Raw genomic sequence first — 26,393 nt, forward strand, 5'->3', positions numbered from 1 at the left:
CATAGATTATGTTGAGAATAATCAACACCAAGCACCTATAGCTCCACCAACAGTTCCATCTCGAAGATCCATTAGAGATCAATGATCTTCTATAAGGTATCCTTATGATGAGTATATTCTATTGACTAGCGAGGAAGAACCAAAATGTTATGAAAAAGTTATGGAGAGTGAATGCAAAGATCAGTAGGTTGAGGTTATGAAGGATGAACTTCAATCCTTGCATGACTACCATACCTTTAGGTTGATGAAATTGCAAAATGGTAAAAGAGCTTTGAAAAATCAATGGGTTTACAGGTTGAAGCAAGAAGAAAATTCATCGCCACGATATAAAGCTAGATTGGTCGTCAAAGGTTATAGTTAGGAAAAAGATATTGATTTTGAAGAAATATTTTCTTCGGTTGTGAAGATGACCTCTATCAGAACTATATTGAGTTTGACATCTTGTTATGACTTAGAAGTTGAACAGATGGTTGTGAAAAATGTTTTTCTTCACGGTGATTTGGAGGAAGAGCTTTAAATAGAGCAACCAAAGAGTTTTGTTACACAAGGGACAGAGGACTATGTATGAAAATTGAGGAAGAGCTTGTATAATTTGAAGCAAGCTTCGAGACAATAGTACAAAAAGTTTGAGTCAATTATAAGGGAACATGGCTACAATAAGACTACTTCTGACTATTGTGTTTTTGTTTAGAGATCTTCTGGCGATGATTTCATTATTCCACTGTCTTATTATTGGTTGTAATGCTTTTAAAATTGCCATGTTAGAGCAATAATTGGGTCAACAAATCAAATTGAAAATGTTTTAAAATATAAATAAATAGGTTTAAAATGTTTAGAAATTCATCAGCTTTGCAATATGATTTGGGAAGTGAAGATTTCTTTGTGATAGAATGTTAGTTTCATTTCGTAATAAGGCTTAGCGTCGCTCCTTTCTACCAAAAAATATTTTATAAAGCTTAAAAAAGTTTAAATAATAAATCAAAATTTTACGTAATTAAAATCTATATTATATATAGAACTATTATACATTAAAAAATTATGAACTTATTAAATTTATTTTCAAAATTAAACAAAATAAATCGTAAACTTTTTGTATATTTTTAATTTGATGAATTTATCATGAAATTAAACATTTTTATTATTGTGTTTTTATTTTCTTAATTATATTATCTTAAGCAATGATATATGATTTTAAAAGAATAATTTTTTAATTTAAACTTTTTTTTGTAATTATATAATTTTTTAATTTATAAATTTATATTTATATATTTTACTTATTTCTCAAATTTTATTTAAAAAATCATTTTAAAATTTATATATAAATATTTAATTTCAATTTACATAGATGTCACAAATCACATTTTAATGGGAAGGAAGTATCACGTATCAATCGATTTTGTTTTAAAAAATATTGGGCTAAATTACATAATAAAATATAAGATTAGATACCAATTTAGAGAACCAATGCATTAATCTTTAAAAAAAAAAACCAAAACATTAGGCCAAACTTTTAAATATAAATATAGATAGTTAGATGCATTATATGGACAGGTGAAATTCGGTGCTAAACACAATAAAATAATTAAAATGATGACTCTTACATGACTTTTTTAATTTAGAAAGGAAAAAACTCACATGGATCCTTTATTTTTTTAAGTTTAATATATTATTTGATATTTGAATTAGATATTTTTTTAATGTAATATATGTGCATTTTGATCTAATATGGTATTTGTATTTAGTAAAAGTTATACATACAACGATTACGAATATTTTTTTAAATTTTAAAAATAATTTGATAAAAATTAATTGTTAATATTATTAGTTAATTATAAATTTTCATTAAATCAATTCTATAATTAAAATGAAACACTAGAAATTTAACTCATTATCTATGAGTTGACAAATACAAATACCATATTAAAAAAAAATCAAATATAGGGGCATCAAATGATGCAATAAACTACTTTTAGAAAAAGGAGTTATCCAAATATACAAACAACCACGTATAATACATAACTGGATAATTTGGTATAAATCACAATCTAACTAGAAAATAGAATTTATTCACGAAATAAATTATATTTAAATACGATAAAATAAACATCATTAAGAGAAATAGATAAAACGAAACATAAAAAATCACCATAAATTCATGAAAGTGTAAATAGATGTTAGAGAAATATTAGGAAAGTTTGGCGAGGACATGTTTGGCATTCTCAAATTTCATAAGAAACCATCTAGCTCTCCACAGTCCACACAAATAAAATAGTATATTCCAAAACCGATACCGTGTGTCCTTGATTTCTCTAATAGGACAAGAATGCCACTTTCCTAATACAAAATTATCAGCTTAACAAGGCTAAAACAGTCATATAAAAGAAGACCGTCATGGATTGAGTGAAGACAAAGAAAAAAAACCATCACAATTTTTCTTTCAGTTCAGTGTTTCACAAAGGGGAAGAGATTCCGTAAAAGAACAGGAATGGAAACAAAAAGAATGATTTTTGTGATACTAATCAGTGTTCTTCTATCCTTGTCATTACCCGTTAGAACTGATTACGTTAGACCCCAACCTCGTAAGACTTTGCATTTCCCAAGGGAACCAAAGCACCCTTCTCTGCCTCACCAGGTAACTTTTTATCTTGAGCAGTTTCGTTTCTATGTTGTTAATGTTTTTGTTTGATTCTATTTCTTTTTTCTTGATCTGGTCTGGGACTTTCTTGTTTTATGCATTTCTGGGTTCATTTTGTTGAAAAAGATGATTTACTTTATATATATACGTGGAAGTTTTGGGTTTAATGTTTATGGATTTGTGATTATTTTATGTTTAGAGAAAAGGATTTGACTTGAAATAGCTTAAATTCTTGACTATTTTGTTTTGTTTGTTTTTAGGTTACTGTCAATTTTCTCTGTGGATTTTGTATTTGACCTGCCTGTAAAACTTAACATTTAAGCTAATAGATTTGGTTGTTTCTGGAACTGCATGGTAAATTTGTAAAATTAAGCAATCTATCTATGATTAGGGTTTGAAACTTTCCCTGAATGTTTTTGAGGGAATATTAATAGTAATTTTGAGATTAATGATGCTTATCTAGAACTGAAGAATGGCAGTGTAAGGTATTACTGTCAGATTCATGCACATGTTTTGTTTGAAAGCATGATACATGCATCTATAATCGCGGTCTGACATACAAAAGTTTCTTTCTCTGGTTTAACTTCCTGTTAATTCCGTCAAGACCTTGATGTTGTGATTTTTAGTTGAAATGCATTGTGCTTCATGAATGTGTTGCAGGTACACATATCATTGGCTGGAGAAAATCACATGCGAATTTCATGGATCACTGATGATAACTCCGCTCCTTCAATTGTTGAATACGGAACCTTGCCTGGACAATACACCTTTTCATCATCAGGAGAGGCCACCTCTTATAATTACTTATTTTATAGCTCCGGAAAGATACACCATACTGTCATTGGGCCTCTGGAACATGATACCGTTTATTTCTATCGGTGTGGAGGACAAGGTCCTGAATTTCAGCTCAAGACCCCACCTGGACAATTTCCTGTTACTTTTGCCGTGGCTGGAGATTTAGGTCAAACTGGCTGGACTAAATCAACATTAGACCACATCGACCAATGCAAATATGATGTACATCTGCTTCCCGGGGACCTTTCTTATGCTGATTGCATGCAGCATCTCTGGGACAACTTTGGTGAGCTGGTACAGCCACTTGCGAGTGCCAGACCATGGATGGTAACACAAGGCAACCATGAAAAGGAGAAGATACCATTTTTTACAGATGCATTTGAGTCCTATAATGCAAGATGGAAAATGCCGTTTGAGGAAAGTGAATCGACCTCAAATCTTTATTATTCTTTTGAAGTTGCAGGGGTCCATGTTATCATGCTTGGTTCATATACGGATTACGACGAGCTTTCAGATCAATATAGCTGGTTGAAGGTTGGTTTTTCCTTTCCTCTAATAAGTGATTGAAGATCAATATAGCATGCAACTCTATTTGCGTATTTAATTGACAAAGTTTCTTGTCTCTTTAAAATCGTAGGCTGATCTTTCAAAGGTGGACAGAAAGAAGACACCCTGGTTAGTTGTGTTGTTCCATGTTCCATGGTACAATAGTAACCATGCTCATCAAGGTGAAGGGGATGGGATGATGACAGCCATGGAACCACTGCTTTATGCTGCTGGTGTTGATTTAGTATTTGCAGGTCATGTGCATGCTTACGAGCGCTCCGTATGTCAATATTGGCCTAGCTTTCTTTCTTATTCTTATGTTATTAGTTGGATATATGATAATGTTGTTCTCTACCTGGCAGAAACGTGTTAACAAAGGAAAATCAGATCCTTGTGGCACCGTTCATATTACTATAGGAGATGGAGGCAATAGAGAAGGATTAGCTCAAAAGTACGTCATAACAACAAAATTTCTTAAATTCTGATCTTAGTTGTAATACAAATTGAACATCATGCATTTATCTTGTTTGTTGTAACAACGTTGAGCCAGAATATAGTATGTCATGTAAATTTACTGACAGGTACATTCACCCAACACCAGAGTGGTCAATGTTCCGTGAAGCGAGCTTTGGTCATGGCGAGCTCAAGATAGTGAATTCAACTCATGCATTTTGGAGCTGGCACCGGAATGATGACGATGAACCAGTAAGGTCCGATCAGGTTTGGATAATCTCTCTCATCGGTTCTGGATGTCTTGCAGAAAAGGCTTATGAATCAAGTAAAATTCTTGTTTCTCCTTAAACTAAGACTTGGCGGTCAGTGTCCCTAGATTCGAGCTAAGTTGTTGCTAAACAGCTTGATCTGTGTTATGTGTATATATACACTAATACTAGAAGACATGGTTTCCATTAGTAAAATGGTTATTCGTTTCATGTAATTGAGCATAAAGGCCATCTCCATTTGAAGTTGTCCAATTGCTCATTTCTTATATGTAACTTTTCAAAGATAATTTTGTTTCCCTATGCGCATACTGAAAAGTTTCTCCGATCGATTGAGCACTGTCAACGGAGGTATTATTTTTGTACTAAAAAAGTAAGTTTAACAATTTCGAAATGACCTGATTACACAGTACAATAAAAGAAAATTGATTAAAATACAATATAATATGAAACACAGTAAAAAAAATATTTAAGATGTTTAGGCAAAAACTGAATCCTCAATCTTTTCTTACGATTGTTACATTCCTTCGTGTAACGAATCAATCGACCAAAAACGGTTTATACAAAAATGCCTTTGCAATATCAGAATGAAGATATTTAAAGATGTGAACCAAGAACCAAATGACTGAATGTATCCATTGCTATTAATTTCTGTGTATGGCTACCTGTATTTAAGTAGTAAAGTTGATGGAGAGATTATAATTGTTAGGCTGATATCTAGTCGAGTCAGACTCAGTGGCTAGCAACTCTGGTTGTTCATCTGAAACATCTTAAGGTAAGTTATGATGCTATCCCTGTAGCTTCCTTCGGTATCAAAAACAGGAGCACAACAGGAATGAAAGTGCAAAAGAGTTGAATATTGATGCCTAAAAGAAGGTTGTCGAAAGATCCTGAAGAGATGTTCAAGATTGATGCCAACCCAGCGCCTACAAACGATCCTACAGTGGACCCAAAGTTGTTTATTGACATAAAGAGAGCAAAAAGTGTTCCTTCAATACCTGGTGGGCAAAGCTGTCCGGACAAGATCAAGAATGGCATGAACCTGTGCAGTGACAGGACAGCTTGGCTGAAGAGAGAATGTCTAAGCCTTGAACGTAACTAAAAACTAAGAACAAGGCATGTGGCTTGCGCACATGATGAAGAATTTCATATTCATATTATGATAGTGATGATTTATGAAAAGAAAGCATTATACATACTTGAATTGGTTGACGGCATCTGAAAGTGCAGATCCACAAAGAACCAAGGTCTTGTCTGATACTCCAAATGCAACATTAATTCGAGACACCAAAATAACATCAAAGAGATTCAAGAAAGCCAAACCAATGTGAGTCAACCTGCATTACGTTTTCGGAATAGGAGATACAACTTCACATTAGTTTCAGGAAAGGATAATATTTTACAAATGAATTAAGCTAAAGTACTAAGTACTTACGCAAGAATTCTCCGTAACTTCATTTTCTTCAAGTACTGATTATATGTAAATGTCCCTAGCATGAGTCCTAACCATCCAATAACTCGTACAGTCCCCAAAAAAGATGCTTCCAACTTCAAAAACTCGGTCTGATAGTAGAACATGACTGTTGAAAGGTTTGGAACAGTAACGTGTGCTAGGAAAAACCAAGCCATCGGTCTTGTTTTCCCAGGGGAAAATTAAATCAAAAGAAACTTGATTAGAAGGGCAAAGAACATAACTCTGAGACAATATCAAACAATAGCGTCAACTAGGATAGTATCAAAGATCAACTGCTGATTATCCAATGTTTCATAGACAGTACTTAAATGACGTTTTAAATCTACACATCTATAGTCAAAGAGCTGAGCCTACCCAACATAAAATGCGGACAAATATTAGCGAGACATTCTAGACCATGCGCCATTTTTGAGTAATCATTTCAATTAGCTGCCTTGGAAATGTAAAGCATTTAATAACACTATGTTTAACCTTCAGTTCCAGAAAGTAAGTTAATTCTTACCTCAAAATCATAGGCTGTTTAAAAGCACGGCACAAATTGTAAGTGGCATATTTCAGGGACTGGAACCACAGTAATGGCAGGGACTTGCCCTTTCCAGGACTCGGAGTCTGTGCTTTTCTGCCTGTAAGTTGTGTCTTTTTGCTTTTCTTTTGGCCCTTCTTTCTTTTTCTGGCACTAACATTGGATTTCTTTTCCAAAGAACCGTCTTCATCCAAATCATTAGCTTTTCCATTCAAATGATGGGAATCACTTGAAATAGAGAAATCAGATAAAACTTCACCGCCCATAGAACTCTCTTCGACCAAACCACATGAAAACAACTGTATGGCTGGAAGTATAGAGAAAAGAAGGAAGATAATATCTATCTCTAAGTTGGTTAATGCATATCCTCCTAGCAAACTCCCACACACTCCACCAAAAGCCATCGATAACCATGACAATGACTGAAGGTCTCCGGCAAAGGAGGCCCTGATGAAAGTTAGTTCAACTTTGTAAGCTATTTGTTCTACTGAAATAAAACCAAGCAAACAATTGGTTGCAGAAAACATAGAACGATTTATCAAACAGAGTTGAAAAGTAAATTTGATAGAAGAACATACTTCTCAAATCGTACAGCCTCAGCGATCATTGCATCAACCACAACATCTGCCATTGCAGAACCTAGGTTCTGCAGTGTTAATAAGATCATGAGGTGCCATATGGAACTCCTTGTGGAGGCATTTATACCCAGAATAAGCCATGGCACAAGAGACATCACAGTGGAAATCACCAAATATGGGATCCTTTTTTTCCCTTTAATCGGAATGCAGTCAGACAAAATCCTGCATGTGGAAACAGAGTAAGGCTCCAATAAACAATCAAGAGATAAAATAATGCTAAAAGGACAATTTTCTTGTCATCATATATTTTTCACCCAAATAGTTTTCATCACATTATATTAGGGCTTTAGTAAGGACTACATCATAATTAACATCCTTTACAACATATTTCATGGTCATTATTCCATTACCAATCATGTTCCAGAAAGATATTTTCCCTGAAAACATGCTTTTCCTATGCCTATACTTTCATGCTAAAGATTGGTTTATCAGAAAACACCAAACTGATATTATCCAGATTCTTTAGAACCTCAATATGTCTTTTTTTCTAATAAATAAATCTACCACAATAATGTCATTCCATGGCAACAAGAGTACTAAGCACCACAATGACGCGTACCCGTATATAGGTTTTATGCTCCATGGGAAAAATGATACTGAAAACACAAATTGGGAAACCGAAGGTGACAACTTAAGCCTATCCTTCAACTGGTAAGAAACTGCTGTCCATACGAATGATCTGAAACCCTGCACTCATACATGGTGAAGTTACTTTAAATCCAAACTCAAAGTAAGATAAAAGGGGACAAAAGGTAACATACATAGGAATTACAAGAGCAGAGGGATTGGAACTATTGGAAACCCGGAACAATAATGAGATTGTTAACTTATGCAACAGATACTTCAGGGAAATCTTGAATCACACTTAATTCATCTTAGCTGCCTTAGGGAAATCTAAGCAGAAAAAATGGTGATGTTTCTAAACTAAAACTCATTTAGCTTTAAGCATGAAACTAAAGAAAAGCTTCTCTGTTATGTCGTTTGAGACTTGACAAAGATCTCAATCATAATTCGGCATCAATCAAACGTAAATCACGAGGTTCTATTTGGCTTAACAAAATTATTTCTTTCAATTACCTAAACGAGCATATTTTCCTTCAACGAGAAAACAAATAAAATATTAACCCAAACTATCATTTACAAATTCATATGATATCCAAATCCAAAGTTATATAACATCGACAATTAAAAAGAAGAAAAGAAAATCAAAACTTTAAATGCAAATTGTTAGTTTTTCAACAAAACCCAATACGAAATCAACAAAAAGAAACCACAAAACCAAAGCAATTGAATTTCACATAATTAAGAAGTCTATGAATCAAAGTAAGAGGGAAGAAAAAAGAAGAAGAAAGAAATGGGGGAACCTGGGTGAAGTAAATCAAACAAACGAGCCACAAAAACGCCAAACCAAATGCCGTTTTGAGCTGCTTTATACATTGTATCATCTTTCAGAAACAAAACAAACAAATATGAAAGAAAAAGGAAAAAAAAACTTATAAATTTCTCTTGGATCGGTTTCTGGATCATCAAAAATCGTTTTGTTGGGGGGAGGGGGTGGTGTTAATTTTCAGTTATGGAATAAAATGGTGAACACGTACATGGTCCAACTAGGTCTCGCCACGTAAGCTATCTGGTCCCGCCCACAGCACCAGTCAAGGTCTCCTCCCTTGCCATCCGTGTTGACTTTGACTTTTTGATCAAAATTTACCTTAAAATAAAGGGATATATAAATTATAGCTCCTGAACTTGGCAAGTAAATTCACTTTGGCCCCTAAATTTGATAACTATGTTCACTTTGGTACTTGGGTATTTTTTTGTTCACTTTGATATTTGAACTTGACAACTAGGTTGATTTTAATCTATGAACTTGTCTAAAAAGTTAGATTTATGGCACTCTAAGATTGTGTTACATCATCACTTGAAAAATAAAAAAAATTTAGAAGATAATGTGGTACAATCTCAAAGTTTCATATTCAATATTTTAGTGACTGAATCGATCGTTGAACATGTTAGACCACTAGCTCTTGATTCAACTAGTTCGATCAGTTCAATCGTCGGACCAACAATAATTAAATAAATATTAATAAAAATCTAAAAATCCAAGTAAAACTGATTTTATTTTATTTTTATTTTTTTAGATTTTTATGAATGTTTAATTATTTATTTAATTATCGTTGGTCCGACGGTCGAACCAATCGAATTGGTTAAATCAAGAACTAGTAGCCTAACATGTTAAACCATCAGTCCGGTTATTAAAATACTGAATATGACACTCTAAGATTGTACCACGTCATCATCTAAAAAATTTTTATTTTTTAAACTCAGAGTGTCACATCATCAAACATTTAGAATTTTCAAATTCAGGGATCAAAAATGGATCTAGTTGTCTAGTTCAAGTGTCAAAGTAAGCAAAAAAAGTATATGTACCAAAATGAACTTAGTTGTCAAGTTTAAGGGCCAATATCGACCTACTTGCCAAGATTAGGGGCCAAAAGTTACATTATCCCAATATGGATCTACATGATAAGTTTAGAGGACAAATTTTACATTATCCCTAAAATAAAAAGGGAAAAAACCCAAAATAAAATTTATCAAATAAATTTCAATTGGTTAGGTGATTTTATCTAGACCTGCTTGTGGGTCGGGTCACCCGTCCAAGCTCAAAGGCCAGTTCGAAAAATGAGAGAGTTTGAACAAAAATACGAGGCTCGTAAAATAGGCTTGGGTAAAATTTAAGACTCGTTTTCTATATAGGTCAAGCATTGGGTGTAACACCCTTAACCCGTATCTATCGCCGGAATAAGGTTTCAGGCATTACTTGGATTTACATATCATTTAGCAAAAATTTCAATTAAATACTTATCGTTTCTTTATAGGTATATATCGTTCATTTCATTATATCAATATTTCATGCACCATCATTTCCATATATTTTATGTATATTTATTCTGGTAATAGTTCATATCAAACTTAACATAAATTATATTCCATGTACCTATACTTATTTCGTTTATCTATCTTCATAATTATTTCATGCAACTGTTTTGTACATATATTTCCATATGACCAATTCTTGTAAACATTTCACACAACCATTTTGTACAACTAATTCATATAACCATTCATCATCTGATACATATTACCTGAATATCAATTGTTCAACAGATGTCATAGCGTCTCTCATCCACGGTCTTATTAATCTTTGACATGATGCCATAGTGTCTTTCAACTATGGTCTTACTCATTTTCTGTCATGCTTCCATGGTATCTTTCAACCATGGTCTTATTCATTTCTTGTCATGTTGCCATGGTATCTTTCAACCATGGTCTTATTCATTTCCTGTCATGTTACCATGGTATCTTTCAACCATGGTCTTACACATTTGAATCTTGATGCCATAGCGTCTTTCAGCTATGGTCTTACTCGTCTGAATCGTGATGCCATAGCGTCTTTCAGCTATGATCTTACTCATTTCTGGTATGATGCCATAGTCCAACTATGGTCTTACACATGTATTGCCATGGCCCAGCCATGGTCTTACACTCGTGGTGTCATATCCCAAATATGGTCTTATCATCAGGATGCCATAGCCTAGCTATCGTCTTACACATATATTGTCATGGCCCAGCCATGGTCTTATCCGTCAATTCATCACTAATCACTGAATGGTCATACTCAATTCAGCGTTCTGCTCAATTTGAACTTTTGATCTGATTTCCATAATTTAACAATATTCATAATTCAATAGAAAACATATGAAATAATATATTATATCAGTCCTAATTTAGCAAATAATCATGAAAGTTCAATAATATGAACTTACCTGGTTAAATTGCAGAAATACCAAAATTCAGGGGTATTTTAGAAATTTTTTTATTTTTCTTTATTTTCCACCCGAAATTTATCTAAATTGATAATTTCATTCAATTTATTAATTTAAATAATAAAACAATTCATTTCATGCAATTTGGTTATTTTTTACATTTTTACAAAATTACCCCTAAAGTTTTACTTTTATTCAATTTAATCCCTAAGCCTACAACACGCAAATTAGTCATTTTTAATGTAAACTCATGTTAGCTGAATATTCACATATATTTTCCTCCTCCTTCTCTCCATTCCACATCCTTGATATATACATAATTCTACTATATGCTTATATACTCATATCAAGTTGTCCACTTGAGTCATTGTCACTAAATTATTTAAATCTTGAGCTACAGAATTCTAAATCAATATCCGCTTGTTTTTTTAGAAACTAGACTCAAATATATTTTTACCATAAAAATTATAGAATTTATAATTTATCCAATAAGTACAGTAAAATCTTCAAATTTATCCATGTTCTGTTGTTTGATAGTTTCAACCTTTCTTTCGTAAAAATTAATTATCTCTTAGTACGGGATTTGAATGATGTTCCTGTTTGTTTCTATTGAAAATAGACTTATTAAGGATTTTAAAATATAAATTTGAACACCTAATTATTTTTATACAATTTTTAATAATTTTTCCAATGTCAGAATAGGGGAACCCGAAATCATTCTGACCTTGTCTCACTAAATTTATTATATCTCACAATTTCGATTCAATTGCTTACACTGTTTCTTCTATGAAAAACTAGACTCAATAAAATTTAATTTCATATTTTATTCAGCCTCTAATTCAATTTCCACAATTTTTGGTGATTTTTCAAAGTTAGACCATTGCTGTTGTTTAAAATTGTTTTAGTACAAAATGTTGATTACCAAGTTTATAACACCCTTATTTCCTTTCTCTACAATATTTTCCATCACTTTCTCTTATTTTCCTTCGCTAACATATCAAGAACATAAAACTTTATATAATAAAAACTCTACATTCACATCATTTCATTGCTTTTTCAATAATATTACACTTAAAAATATATTGAAATCTTGATATTCTTACCTTGTTCTATTGATTTCAATCTCTAACTTGATTTTCTCTCTCATCCAACTTCTATTTCTTGAATCTAACTTGATATTCTAGCTCCCCATAGTCTCATTGTCATCTTTCTCTCTTGATGGCTATGGAAATTCTTTTAATTTCTAAGTGAAAATGGTGGATTTTTTGTGAAATGACCAAATTGTAAAGAAAAGAAAGTTTCTTTCTTTCTTTTCTTTTCATACGTTGGGTGCATGGGAAAAAGATGATGGCTCTTCATCCTTCTTTCCTTATATATACTAAATAAAATAATACTAAAATAATAAAAAATCATTTAAAAATCAAATTAAAATATTAATAAACTAATATTTATTTATTTAATTAATCTAAAATATCTTTAACATTATCATTACCTTCTAGATTTTTCTCTCCTTCTAATTGACCATTTTACCCTTTATGATCTTTTAAAATTCCATCATTGAGCCATCATTTAAATTTGGTAAAATTGTAATTTAATCCATCATAATTCTTCACCTATTCAATTTGGTCCCAATTCATCCATTTTCCTTAGTTTCTAGATCATTCCACCCTTAAAATATTTACACTATTAGTCCTTTAACTTTTTCATATTTACACTTTAACCCTTCAAATTTTGAGTATTTACTCTTGTGCAACAAAACTTTTCTCACTTTTACAATTTAGTCCTTTCTTGAATTAATATATCATAATATACTCCCTAATGTTGACATAACTCAAAATTTCCCTTTTTTTCACTTTATTTCTTTATTTTACTATATCAAGGATAATATCTTACTGTAAAAATTTTCAGGGTATTACATTGGGCAAGATTCTTTTAACCTGAGCCTGGTGTTGGGGATCGACCCGTTTAAACAATGAGAAAGAAGTAATAGAGAAAATTGTGCACACAAATTTACGTAGAAAAACTCCTCCAATCAAGAGGATAAAAGTCACAAGCAAATAAGACTTCACTAATGAGCAAACAAACGAATAGTACAAGATGGAGAAATTTAAAACAAACCCTAACCCCAAATACAAAGCTCTCTCTGGCTAAAAACACAAAATTCCCTTAAAGGTCTCTGGTATGACTGTAATATTAGAGTTCTAATATGACTATAATATCTCTAGTATAATCAAAGTTTAACTAGGAAAACTATAACACCCTACATCCGACCCATTCACCAGATTTAGGTATGGAGCGTTACAATTTAAAACAAATCAGACTGAAGAATCAATTTGAAATTCTAACACCTTAATTTCGATGAATCACCCCACAAACTATAGCATAAACTCGAAACATAAAATGTAACACCCCTAACCCGTATCCGTCACCGGATTAGGGTCATGAGGCATTACTAAACAAAAGCACAATTTCGAACATTCACATATTCACACAAGTTATACTCATATATATGAACGAATGTCCAATTAAATATTAATCATGAATTTATTAATTCATAATATATAAATACAAATCATATATTCAACATTTTAATGATATTCGAATATCTAATAAACATCAAACATTTTAAGTCATATTTCTATACATGTACATATCATATCAAATAAAACATAACATATGGCATTTTAATCATTAGCATATACGGTACTAATAACTTCACCAAATGATCAAATATGTTTTATTAAAAAAATAAAACCTTATACACATTTAACCATATCAAACTTGAACTATTATCGAACATCTATAATAGTACATATCAAGTTTGATTCACATACTAAAAATTTTACTCAAATCATTTATATATAGTTAACCTTTTTATAGCACAAGTAACGACTTGAAATGCACTCATTTCATATGCCAATTATCATGCCTAAAATGTATATACACAACTAATCTATTTATCACCAATTTGGACATTTAAACATCACATAAAATGCATATAATCTTCTTGATTTACTAATGCACAAATCACTGTTCATTTGGTCATTTATTTCATTGCATTAACTGATTATACATGCATATCATTATCAATTCCAAGCAAAACTTACAAGACAAATTATAAATTAAATTATTATATTTAATCCAAAAATATGATACATTATCAACTCAATATAAATCTATAACTCAATATTTGATCTTTTATTACCATAATTTAACAAAAGCATAATAACCGAAACGATCATATAACATACTCAATATTTATATTCATCAACTGTACGTAATTTATCAACCAACCAAGCACAATATATGCACATACACTTTCATTACAAACCGAATCAAAAAGGCTAATATATACATATATAAATTATATCTAAATCATCAATATTATGTTCTATTACTAAGCCCAAATTACTAAACCATTCACGAGATAATACATATCATACCAATTCATCATATGCATAAATATTTATAAGAGAAAGTGCCAAATCACAAAGTTGGTTATAACCATCTCACATATTTTCATCATATAGCCGACTTTACAAGTACATTATTAAAATAGCTTTCAAACCAATTCATGTTACAAATTACACTTCACAAAAATAAGTCATTAACCAAATATAGACATATATCCATAACACAAATCTTACATACCATGTAATAAACGTATCAAAACAAACTCTTATCATGTTCGGGTATAACCAAACAACCTTTAATACCAAATCACATATAATACCTTAACCTAACACAATAACCAAATTCACATATACTTTTATCTATGCATATCCATAACCGAATTAACCATAATCCATATAAAAATTTATAAGGCCGAATCACCAAAATCACAACCAAGCATAATCATCATCAAAACAAAGCATTAAATACGAGCATAACAAATTATTAAGCCATTTTTGCATGGCTAATATATACAAGTTTCAAAACCAACCAAAGCAAATACTAGCCTATACATGCCATATATTCAAAGTTTAAACTTTTAAAATACCAAAGTAAAGGTCGATAATGTAATGAACTTCCTTGATGATCCCCGAGCTCGTAACCAACTTCCAAAATCTATAAAACAGAGATATACAAGAACATACACAGTAAGCTATTTAAGCTTAGTAATTTATAAGGAAATTAATAACTCAGTGTTAACATCAAGTCAATTTAACCAAACTAATTTATGCTATTAGGTTCACATTTATTTTCAAGATCATAATTTCATGTATAACATATGCTTCCATATACAATTTCACATTGGCCGAATATACATAATCTTATATACACATATTCATGAATCATTTCAAAAATATTCACATTATATAATAGAAAGGCTGAATATACTTTCCATGTTCACATACATTCTTCATTTGCATCATACATAATTTGTAACAAACATTAAGTAACTTAGTTACCTTATTTCAAGTAGGTAATAAGCCAACTCCTACATGGTCATCTTATCTCATTTTACACATTCAATCACATCTTATCGTTACCCGACGAACCATTCGGAATTGGATAGGACACTCGGATAATCACATATATCGTACAATACCAATGTCCCCGACGTGGTCTTACATATAATCACATATCGATGCCACTGTCTGTGACAGCCCTAAAGTGACCCTAGTCGGAAAGCGATTTCAGGACCGCTAAACCGAGTCACCAAATTATTTGAATATGATATTTATCGTCTAAAATATGTGATTATGAATGTGTGAAAGTTTTAAGCTTCGATTTAGTAAATTGCATGTGAATTTAGTCAATAGGACTTATGTGTGACACTTTTGAAATGTGATAGGTTAATCTATAAGGATCTATTAGTGCATGTAATCAAAGGGGTGGACTTGCATGTCAATTTCCCCTATTTAATTACTAGTGGCCGGCCATGACAAAGGGTGATGGGAAAAACATGTCATAAAACATGTTGTGTTAATGGTTTATGTTAGAAATGATAAAATAATAATGGTTAGTAGGATGATGAAAGAAAAAAAAAAGAAACAGGTTATCATCCATGTTTCTTCCTAGCCGATTCTAAAGAAAAAAAAAGAGAGAACAAGAGCATTCGGTGATGAAAACAAGTTATGTTCTTTGATTATTCTTGGCCGAATTGAAAGGAGGAAGAAAGGAGTGAAGCAATCGGTCATCTTAGGTCAATATTAAGGTAAGGAAGTTGATACTAGTTCTTGAAATCCTAGTTGATATTGAGTGAGATATAAAGTTATTGTTGGTAACCCATGTTGAAATTGTGACTTTGGAATAAGTAAGGTTTTCGGCTATGGAGATTAATAAGGGTGATGGTTGTGTTTCATGCTAAATCTAGATGAACAATGGTAGTTGCTTACATCTTGATATTTATGAGTTCCTTTCTTGGTTCTACCTTAGGTCCATAGGTATGATTTATGTTTGTTATGTTACTCATGGTTAAAATGATTCGGCTATGGTTCATGTAAAAATAAAATATACATGATTTGGTATTAAATGATATTAGGTTACATTCGAACATAGAAGAGTTTATTTTGGTATGCTTATTACATGGTAGGTAAGATTTGTGTTTTGGGATATATGTTTATATTTGGTTAATGATTTGTTCTTTTGAAGTATAAATTTGTAACATGAATTGAGTTGGAAGTTATTATAATGTACTTGTGCATTCGGGTATATGATGAAAATATATGAGGTGGTTATAATCAACTTTGTAATTCGGCTCTTGCACATATATATATTTGCACATGATGTATTGGTATGACATATATATTATCTTAAGGTATATATTTATATATGATGGTGTTTCAGTTATGGAGTAAACGATGGATGCGTATTGAGTTATAATATGTAATGCATTAGTTAGTAAAATGTATGCCATTTATATGTGGTATTAAGTATATAATTGGCCTCAACATAGACTTGCATATTCGGCCACATGAGATGGATTGGTGTTGCATGTATTAGGCTAGAGGCAAGCATATTGATGCTTTTATCTTGGCTTAGATAATCGGCTAAAAGAGAGCGTGGGCTAATATGTTGAGTTTGATTCATGATTTCATACACATGCGACTCTAATGTCTAATGTATATATGGGTTAAGTACCTTGAGTTTCTCTCTTGATTTTCAAGTGATTAAATCAATTTATTTGTTAAATTAAGCTCAAGAGCAAAGGGTAACTAAATCTGATAAAGGGAAGGAAAAGTGGTCGAATAGCCATCGAAATCGTTCGACAACATTCGAAGTAAGTTTTCGAGTAACAAGACTTAGTTTACGATTTGATTAAGTCATGACGTATGAGCATAACAAATATACGGTGATATGATGATTCTACTTGAATTATATGTTGAGTTAATTAGTCTATACGTATGACGGGTAGCCGTATGTGCATAGAGATCGTGTCATAAAGCAAACTAAACCATGCTGTTTGTATGTGGCTAGTGAGCCGAAAATAGGATTGCTTAATACGTGACTTGTGTTTGAATTCTATTTATGAAAATGAAATATAGATGTGTCATGATTTATTGATATGTGCATGAATATTTGGATGATAACCGGGCTAAGTCCCGAAGGCATTTGTGCGAGTTACAATAACCGGGCTAAGTCCCGAAGGCAATTGTGTGAGTTACCATATCCGGGCTAAGTCCCCAAGGCATTTGTGCGAGTTACTATATCCGGGCTAAGTCCCGAAGGCATTTGTGCAAGTTACTATATCCGGGCTAAGTCCCGAAGGCATTTGTGCGAGTTACAATATCCGGGCTATGTCCCGAAGGTATTCGAGCGAGTAGCTATATCCGGTTAAATCCCGAAGGTACTTAGCTTGGGAATGAGCGACCTTGCTGTAATAGTTTCAATTAATACGCTCGTAAAATCCCAGCGATGAGGTATGTTTCGTATATGCTTTGAATTAGTTGATCCCTTACAAATAGTATTCGCTCAGTCGATAAATGAGCTACCGGCCTTTGGCTAAGTTGATCTTTTGTGTATGAATATAAGGGTTGGTAATGTGAAGTAAGTATGATATTGAGAATTTTTGCATATGAAATTATCCGTTTAGCCATATGAATGTTACACTTTAGTTGTGTCAAATTTTATGGCTCAAAACCTACTAAGCATTAAATGCTTACTCCGTTTCTTTGAATCTCTGTTTTATAGATTTTGGTTCGTCAGCTATCGGACTCGGGATTGTCGAAGTCGAAGTCGTCCACACTATCAAACCCCCTTTTGGTACACTTTTGGTTGAACTTTGAAATGGCATGTATAGGACTACCCTTTTTGTTGTGGGTCATGTACCCTTCGGTTTTGTATAAATTTGGATAGCCATGCGAAAATGGCTTATATATATTTTTGAGCATAATGTTATAATCGTTTTGTATGTATATGGTTATTGAGAGGTGTGGATATGCTTGGCAATGATTGGCCATTGGAATGGTTAATCACGATCATACTTTGTGCTATATATGCTAAAGGGTTAGTTGAATCATGGAAACTGTGTAATAGGTAAAGTCTACCTTAAAGGCAGATGCTGACAGCAGCAGTGGTGTGAATTTGAAAAATCACTAAAAATAGTAGGAACGGAATTAAATAGTGAATAAATTATGAAATCGAACCAAACGAAACGGTCATATGAGTCGTATTTTAAGAGATATTCAAGTTTTCGTGGGACAGGACCAGAGCAATTTCTGGATCCCCTGATCTGACTTTGGAAATTCATTATAAATTAACCAGAGATAATTAGAAGTCATGCCATATATGTATAGATTCCTTTTTGAGTCTAGTTTCATTAGAAACAAATGGCATAAGTATTGAAGCCCTGTATAAGGAGTTATCTAAGTCACAATGCAGGAAGGTCAGTGTAGTCGAACCCTGTAACAGGGGAGACTTTAACTAATAAACTGTACTAATTGGCTTGACCAAAAATTCTAGAAAAAAATTTGTGGATGGATATATGAGTCTAGTTTCAGGGAAAAATTACGAAACTGATTTTCGAATTTTGGAACTCAAGATATGATTTTTAAGGTGACAGTGACGCAGTTAGTCAGCTGTCTGGAAATTTTTAAAATGGACTGTGAAAATAAGTGAATTTAGTCTGTGAACCCCTCGTGTCCGACTCCGATAACGGTCTCGGGTACGGGGTGTTACAATTAAATTGGTATCAGAGCTACGGTTTAGTCGATTCTAGGACTACCGTAATACGTTTGGGTCTAGCTATACATGCAATTATGTGATTATTTAATAGTGTGGTGATTTCTGACATTTGCAAATGTGTTTACTTATAGTAACGGATCCCGATCCCGACCGAGCGGTAGCTGATGATCTTGAGAGTGTAGCGCCTGCTCCCGCACAAGGGACAGCGCCGGCGGACTCTCAACCTATTGCTAGTAATCCGAATGATGAAGCTAGACAAGCTTTTATAGCGTGATGAATGATTGGTTCAACCAATACATTCGGACTAATACGGCTGTTCCACAACCTCCATTCCCGAAAAACACAACCCCCGCACCTATGATACCTCCGGTAGCTGACCAAATAAGGTCAAATAAGCCCCCAGTTGACAGAATCCGAAAGCATGGGGCTACTGAATTTAAAACTACGGACAGCGATGATGCCGAACAAGCTGAATTTTGGTTGGACAACACTATTCGGGTACTCGACGAGCTATCTTGCACACCCGATGAGTGCCTAAAGTGTACTATCTCCTTGCTACGTGATTCTGCCTACTATTGGTGGAATACGTTGACTTCTGTTGTGCCCAGAGAGCTAGTAACTTGGGAGTTTTCCAAACCGAGTTTCGAAAGAAGTATATCAGTCAGAGATTCATTGACCAAAACGGAAGGAATTTCTTGAACTCAAACAAGGTTCCATGTCGGTTACCGACTATGAACGAAAATTGTGAGGCTTAGCCGGTACGCGCGAGAATGCATTTCTTCAGAAGCTGTGATGTGCAAACGTTTCGAAGATGGACTGAATGATGATATAAAGCTGTATGTTGGCATTTTAGAAATCCGAGAATTTGTGGTACTTGTCGAGCGAGCTTGCAAAGCCGAGGAGCTCAGTAAGGAGAAAAGGAAAGCCGATGTGGGAGCAAAGGAGTTTCGTAAGAAATCTTCAGGAAAGCCCTTTCAACAGTCATCGAAGAAATTTAGAGATGACTTAGGCCGGTCTAGGGACACTTCAGGTTTTCTAGACGAGATCGCGATCGACCCCCTGTGAGCACACGCGTCACTTCGATCGCCAGTGTTGGAAATGATCGTCGAGACAGAACGGAGTGCCAGTATTGTGGTAAATGGCATTCGGGGAGTTGTAGATTTCATGACCGCTCCTGTTACAAGTGCGGATCAGTTGACCACTTCATTAAAGATTGCCCGAGGTTGTCTGAACAGAATGTAAATCAGAGTGGGAAACCGGGTGCTACCACTGCTCGAGGTAGACCATCTAGAAATACGGGCAATGCTAGTGGTGGTCAGAGAGGATCTAGAGATACTACGACCAGATCTAAGGCTCGTGCTCCTGCTAGGGCTTATGCTATACGCGCACGCGAGGATGCTTCCTCGCCAGATGTTATTACCGGTACTTTTACTCTCTTTGATACTAATGTGATTGCTTTGATTGACCCTGGTTCTACTCATTCTTATATATGTGAAACCTTAGCATCCAGTAAGACTTTACCTATTGAGTCTACTGAGTTCGTAATTCGGGTGTCAAATCCATTGGGTCGTTACGTGCTTGTCGACAAAGTGTGTAAGAAATGTCCCCTAGTAATTCGAGGTTCTTGTTTTCCGGCGGACTTGATGCTTTTGCCGTTTGATGAATTTGATGTTATCCTCGGTTTAGATTGGTTGACCGTGCATGATGCGGTTGTGAATTGCAAAAGCAAGACTATTGATTTGAGGTGCGCAAATAACGAGATAATCCGAGTTGAGTCTACGGACTTAAAAGGGTTGCCAGCTGTAATATCATCAATGTTGGCCCAGAAATATGTAAGAAAGGGGTGCGAAGCATACCTTGCGTATGTACTTGATGACAAAGAGTTAGAAAAGAAACCCGAATCTGTGCCGGTGGTTTGTGAATACCCGGATGTTTTTCCCGAGGAATTACCGGGTTTACCACCTGTTCGGGAGGTAGATTTTGGTATTGAGCTTGTACCTGGGACTACGCCGATTTCGATAGCTCCGTATCGTATGGAACCAACCGAGTTAAAAGAGTTGAAAGCTCAGTTGCAAGAATTGACGGATAGAGGTTTCGCTCGACCAAGTTTCTTACCTTGGGGTGCACCAGTATTGTTTGCGAAAAAGAAGGACGGAACCATGAGGTTGTGCATCAACTATCGTCAGCTGAATAAAGTGACAATAAAGAATAAATATCCGTTACCGCGTATTGATGATTTGTTTGATCAACTAAAGGGAGCCTCAGTGTTTTCAAAGATAGATTTGAGATCGGGTTATTATCAGTTACGAATACGAGATTCGGATATACCCAAAATTGCTTTCAGAACGAGATACGGTCACTATGAGTTCTTAGTGATGCCGTTTGGGCTCACTAATGCCCCTGCGGTATTTATGGATTTGATGAATCGGATCTTCAGACCGTATTTGGATCGGTTTGTAGTCGTGTTTATCAATGATATTTTGGTTTATTCGAGAAATGAAACCGATCATGCTGAGCACCTGAGATTAGTGCTGCAAATTTACGGGATAAGCAGTTATATGCTAAGTTCAGTAAGTGTGAGTTCTGGTTAAGAGAGGTTAGCTTCTTGGGTCATGTGGTATCCGCATCGGGTATTCGAGTTGATCCGAGCAAAATTTCAGCCATACTTAACTGCAAGCCTCTGAGAAATATTACTGAGGTTCGGAGCTTTTTGGGACTTACCGGTTACTACCGACAGTTTGTAAAAGGTTTCTCGATGATAGCCACACCAATGACGAAGCTACTTCAAAAAGATGTTAAGTTCGAATGGATGGAAAAATGTCAGAAAAGTTTTGATCAACTGAAAACTTATTTGACTGAAGCCCCAATTCTAGTGCAACTCGAATCAGGCAAAGAGTTTGTCATTTATAATGATGCCTCCCTACTTGGGTTGGGTTGCGTATTGAAGCAAGAAGGTCGAGTTGTGGCCTATGCGTCGAGACAATTAAAGCCACATGAGAAAAATTATCCGACCCATGATCTCGAATTAGCTGTCATCGTATTCGCTTTGAAAATATGGCGACATTACTTATTTGGTGAGAAGTGCCATGTATTTTCGGATCACAAAAGTCTCAAATATTTGATGACTCAAAGAGACTTAAATCTACGACAAAGACGTTGGCTCGAGTTGTTAAAAGATTATGAGCTTGTCATTGACTATCACCCGGGAAAGGCTAATGTGGTTGCGGATGCCTTAAGTCGTAAATCACTGTTTGCTTTACGAGCGATGAATGTACACTTGTCTGTTCTATCTGACAATGTGTTAGTGGCGGAATTAAAGGCCAAACCATTGTTGATTCATCAAATTCGTGAAGCTCAAAAAGTCGACGATGAATTGGTTGCAAAACGGGCTGAATGTGTTCCGAATATGGAATCAGAGTTTCAAATTGATGATGACGATTGTTTGAGGTTCAGAAGTCGGTTGTGTGTTCCAAGAAATTGCAAGAAGCTTTGGGTACCAAGCTGCATTTTAGCACCACTTTTCATCCACAAACCGATGGTCAATCTGAGCGGATAATTCAGATACTTGAGGATATGTTGAGATGTTGCATCCTCGAGTTTAGTGGCTCATGGGAGCGGTATTTACCTTTGATTGAATTCGCTTACAACAATAGTTTTCAATCAAGTATTAAGATGGCACCTTACGAGGCTTTGTACGGTCGTAAATGCCGTACACCATTGTTTTGGACCGAGCTCGGTGAAAGTAAAATTTTCGGAGTTGATTTGATTAAAGATGCTGAACAGAAAGTAAAAGTAATCCGTAAAAGTCTGAAGGCAGCCACAGATCGTCAGAAATCGTATGCGGATCTGAAACGAAAAGACATTGAATATCAGGTGGGAGATAAAGTGTTTCTTAAAGTTTCGCCTTGGAAAAAGATACTCAGATTTGGCCGTAAAGGCAAGTTGAGTCCGAGATTCATTGGGCCGTACGAAATCTCCGAACGAGTTGGTCCAGTTGCGTATAGATTGATTTTGCCCCCTGAACTTGAAAAGATTCACGACGTCTTTCATGTTTCGATGCTTCGATGTTATAGATCTGATCCATCACACGTAATTAATCCATCAGAGGTTGAAATTCAATCCGACATGAGTTATGAAGAAGAGCCGATTCGTATCCTAGCTCGTGAAGTGAAAGAGTTACGAAACAAAAAAGGTTCCTTTAGTAAAAGTGTTATGGCTCAAACATGGGATAGAAGAAGCTACTTGGGAACCCGAGAACTCTATAAAAGAGTGATACCCAAACCTATTTACCGGTAAGATTTTCGGGGACGAAAATTTCTTAAGTGGGGGAGAGTTGTGACAGCCCTAAAGTGACCCTAGTCGGAAAGCGGTTTCGGGACCGCTAAACCGAGTCACCAAATTATTTGAATATGATATTTATTGTCTAAAATATATGATTATGAATGTGTGATAGTTTTAAGCTTCGATTTAGTAAATTGCATGTGAATTTAGTCAATAGGACTTATGTGTGACACTTTTGAAATGTGATAGGTAAATCTATAAGGATCTATTAGTGCATGTAATCAAAGGGGTGGACTTGCATGTCAATTTCCCCCATTTAATTACTAGTGGCCGGCCATGACAAAGGGTGATGGGCAAAACATGTCATAAAACATGTTGTGTTAATGGTTTATGTTAGAAATGATAAAATAATAATGGTTAGTAGGATGATGAAAGAAAAAAAAAAGAGGTCATCATCCATGTTTCTTCCTAGCCGATTCTAAAGAAAAAAAAAAGAGAGAACAAGAGCATTCGGTGATGAAAACAAGTTGTGTTCTTTGATTATTCTTGGCCGAATTGAAAGGAGGAAGAAAGGAGTGAAGCAATCGGTCATTTTATGTCAATATTAAGGTAAGGAAGTTGATACTAGTTCTTGAAATCCTAGTTGATATTGAGTGAGATATAAAGTTATTGTTGGTAACCCATGTTGAAATTGTGACTTTGGAATAAGTAAGGTTTTTGGCTATGGAGATTAATAAGGGTGATGGTTGTGTTTCATGCTAAATCTAGATGAACAATGGTAGTTGCTTACATCTTGATATTTATGAGTTCCTTTCTTGGTTCTACCTTAGGTCCATAGGTATGATTTATGTTTGTTATGTTACTCATGGTTAAAATGATTCGGCTATGGTTCATGTAAAAATAAAATATACATGATTTGGTATTAAATGATATTAGGTTATATTCGAACATAGAAAGAGTTTATTTTGGTATGCTTATTACATGGTAGGTAAGATTTGTGTTTTGGGATATATGTTTATATTTGGTTAATGATTTGTTCTTGTGAAGTATAAATTTGTAACATGAATTGAGTTGGAAGTTATTATAATGTACTTGTGCATTCGGGTATATGATGAAAATATATGAGGTGGTTATAATCAACTTTGTAATTCGGCTCTTGCACATATATATATTTGCACATGATGTATTGGTATGACATATATATTATCTTAAGGTATATATTTATATATGATGGTGTTTCAGTTATGGAGTAAACGATGGATGCGTATTGAGTTATAATATGTAATGCAGTAGTTAGTAAAATGTATGCCATTTATATGTGGTATTAAGTATATAATTGGCCTCAACATAGACTTGCATATTCGGCCACATGAGATGGATTGGTGTTGCATGTATTCGGCTAGAGGCAAGCATATTGATGCTTTTATCTTGGCTTAGATAATCGGCTAAAAGAGAGCGTGGGCTAATATGTTGAGTTTGATTCATGATTTCATACACATGCGACTCTAATGTCTAATGTATATATGGGTTAAGTACCTTGAGTTTCTCTCTTGATGTTCAAGTGATTAAATCAATTTATTTGTTAAATTAAGCTCAAGAGCAAAGGGGAACTAAATCCGATAAAGGGAAGGAAAAAGTGGTTGAATAGCCATCGAAATCGTTCGACAACATCCGAAGTAAGTTTTCGAGTAACGAGACTTAGTTTACGATTTGATTAAGTCATGACGTATGAGCATAACGAATATACAGTGATATGATGATTCTACTTGAATTATATGTTGAGTTAATTAGTCTATACGTATGACGGGTAGCCGTATGTGCATAGAGATCGTGTCATAAAGCAAACTAAACCATGCTGTTTGTATGTGGCTAGTGAGCCGAAAATGGGATTGCTTAATACGTGACTTGTGTTTGAATTCTATTTATGAAAATGAAATATAGATGTGTCATGATTTATTGATATGTGCATGAATATTTGGATGATAACCGGGCTAAGTCCCGAAGGCATTTGTGCGAGTTACAATAACCGGGCTAAGTCCCGAAGGCAATTGTGCGAGTTACCATATCTGGGCTAAGTCCCCAAGGCATTTGTGCGAGTTACTATATCCGGGCTAAGTCCCGAAGGCATTTGTGCGAGTTACCATATCCGGGCTAAGTCCCGAAGGCATTTGTGCGAGTTACTATATCCGGGCTAAGTCCCGAAGGCATTTGTGCGAGTTACAATATCCGGGCTATGTCCCGAAGGTATTCGAGCGAGTAGCTATATCCGGTTAAATCCCGAAGGTACTTGGCTTGGGAATGAGCGACCTTGCTGTAATAGTTTCAATTAATACGCTCGTAAAATCCCAGCGATGAGGTATGTTTCGTATATGCTTTGAATTAGTTGATCCCTTACAAATAGTATTCGCTCAGTCGATAAATGAACTACCGGCCTTTGGCTAAGTTGATCTTTTGTGTATGAATATAAGGGTTGGTAATGTGAAGTAAGTATGATATTGAGAATTTTTGCATATGAAATTATCCGTTTAGCCATATGAATGTTACACTTTAGTTGTGTCAAATTTTATGGCTCAAAACTTACTAAGCATTAAATGCTTACTCTGTTTCTTTGAATCTCTGTTTTATAGATTTTGGTTCGTCAGCTATCGGACTCGGGATTGTCGAAGTCGAAGTCGTCCACACTATCAAACCCCCTTTTGGTACACTTTTGGTTGAACTTTGAAATGGCATGTATAGGACTACCCTTTTTGTTGTGGGTCATGTACCCTTCGGTTTTGTATAAATTTGGATAGCCATGCGAAAATGGCTTATATATATTTTTTAGCATA

At 34.4% G+C, this 26,393-nt stretch overlaps 2 protein-coding genes across 2 annotated transcripts; one reads left to right on the forward strand and one right to left on the reverse strand.

The window, feature by feature from the left end:
- Positions 1 to 2,217: 2,217 nt before the first annotated feature.
- On the forward strand, positions 2,218 to 4,994 carry LOC107893526 (purple acid phosphatase 18). The gene is made up of 5 exons (XM_016818556.2): positions 2,218 to 2,632; positions 3,296 to 3,964; positions 4,068 to 4,256; positions 4,339 to 4,427; positions 4,558 to 4,994. Exons 1-5 carry the CDS (start codon positions 2,486 to 2,488, stop codon positions 4,775 to 4,777), a joined length of 1,314 nt encoding a protein of 437 aa, XP_016674045.1. The 5' UTR covers positions 2,218 to 2,485; the 3' UTR covers positions 4,778 to 4,994.
- Positions 4,995 to 5,185: 191 nt separating this feature from the next.
- Positions 5,186 to 8,899, reverse strand: LOC107893525 (probable folate-biopterin transporter 4). The gene is made up of 7 exons (XM_016818555.2): positions 8,695 to 8,899; positions 7,890 to 8,017; positions 7,271 to 7,492; positions 6,672 to 7,139; positions 6,131 to 6,328; positions 5,895 to 6,032; positions 5,186 to 5,737 (listed from the first exon to the last, which is right to left on the reverse strand). Exons 1-7 carry the CDS (start codon positions 8,773 to 8,775, stop codon positions 5,476 to 5,478), a joined length of 1,497 nt encoding a protein of 498 aa, XP_016674044.1. The 5' UTR covers positions 8,776 to 8,899; the 3' UTR covers positions 5,186 to 5,475.
- Positions 8,900 to 26,393: the final 17,494 nt, after the last annotated feature.

The sequence above is a fragment of the Gossypium hirsutum genome, chromosome A13, assembly GCF_007990345.1.
Source record: "Gossypium hirsutum isolate 1008001.06 chromosome A13, Gossypium_hirsutum_v2.1, whole genome shotgun sequence".
Lineage (NCBI taxonomy): Eukaryota > Viridiplantae > Streptophyta > Magnoliopsida > Malvales > Malvaceae > Gossypium > Gossypium hirsutum.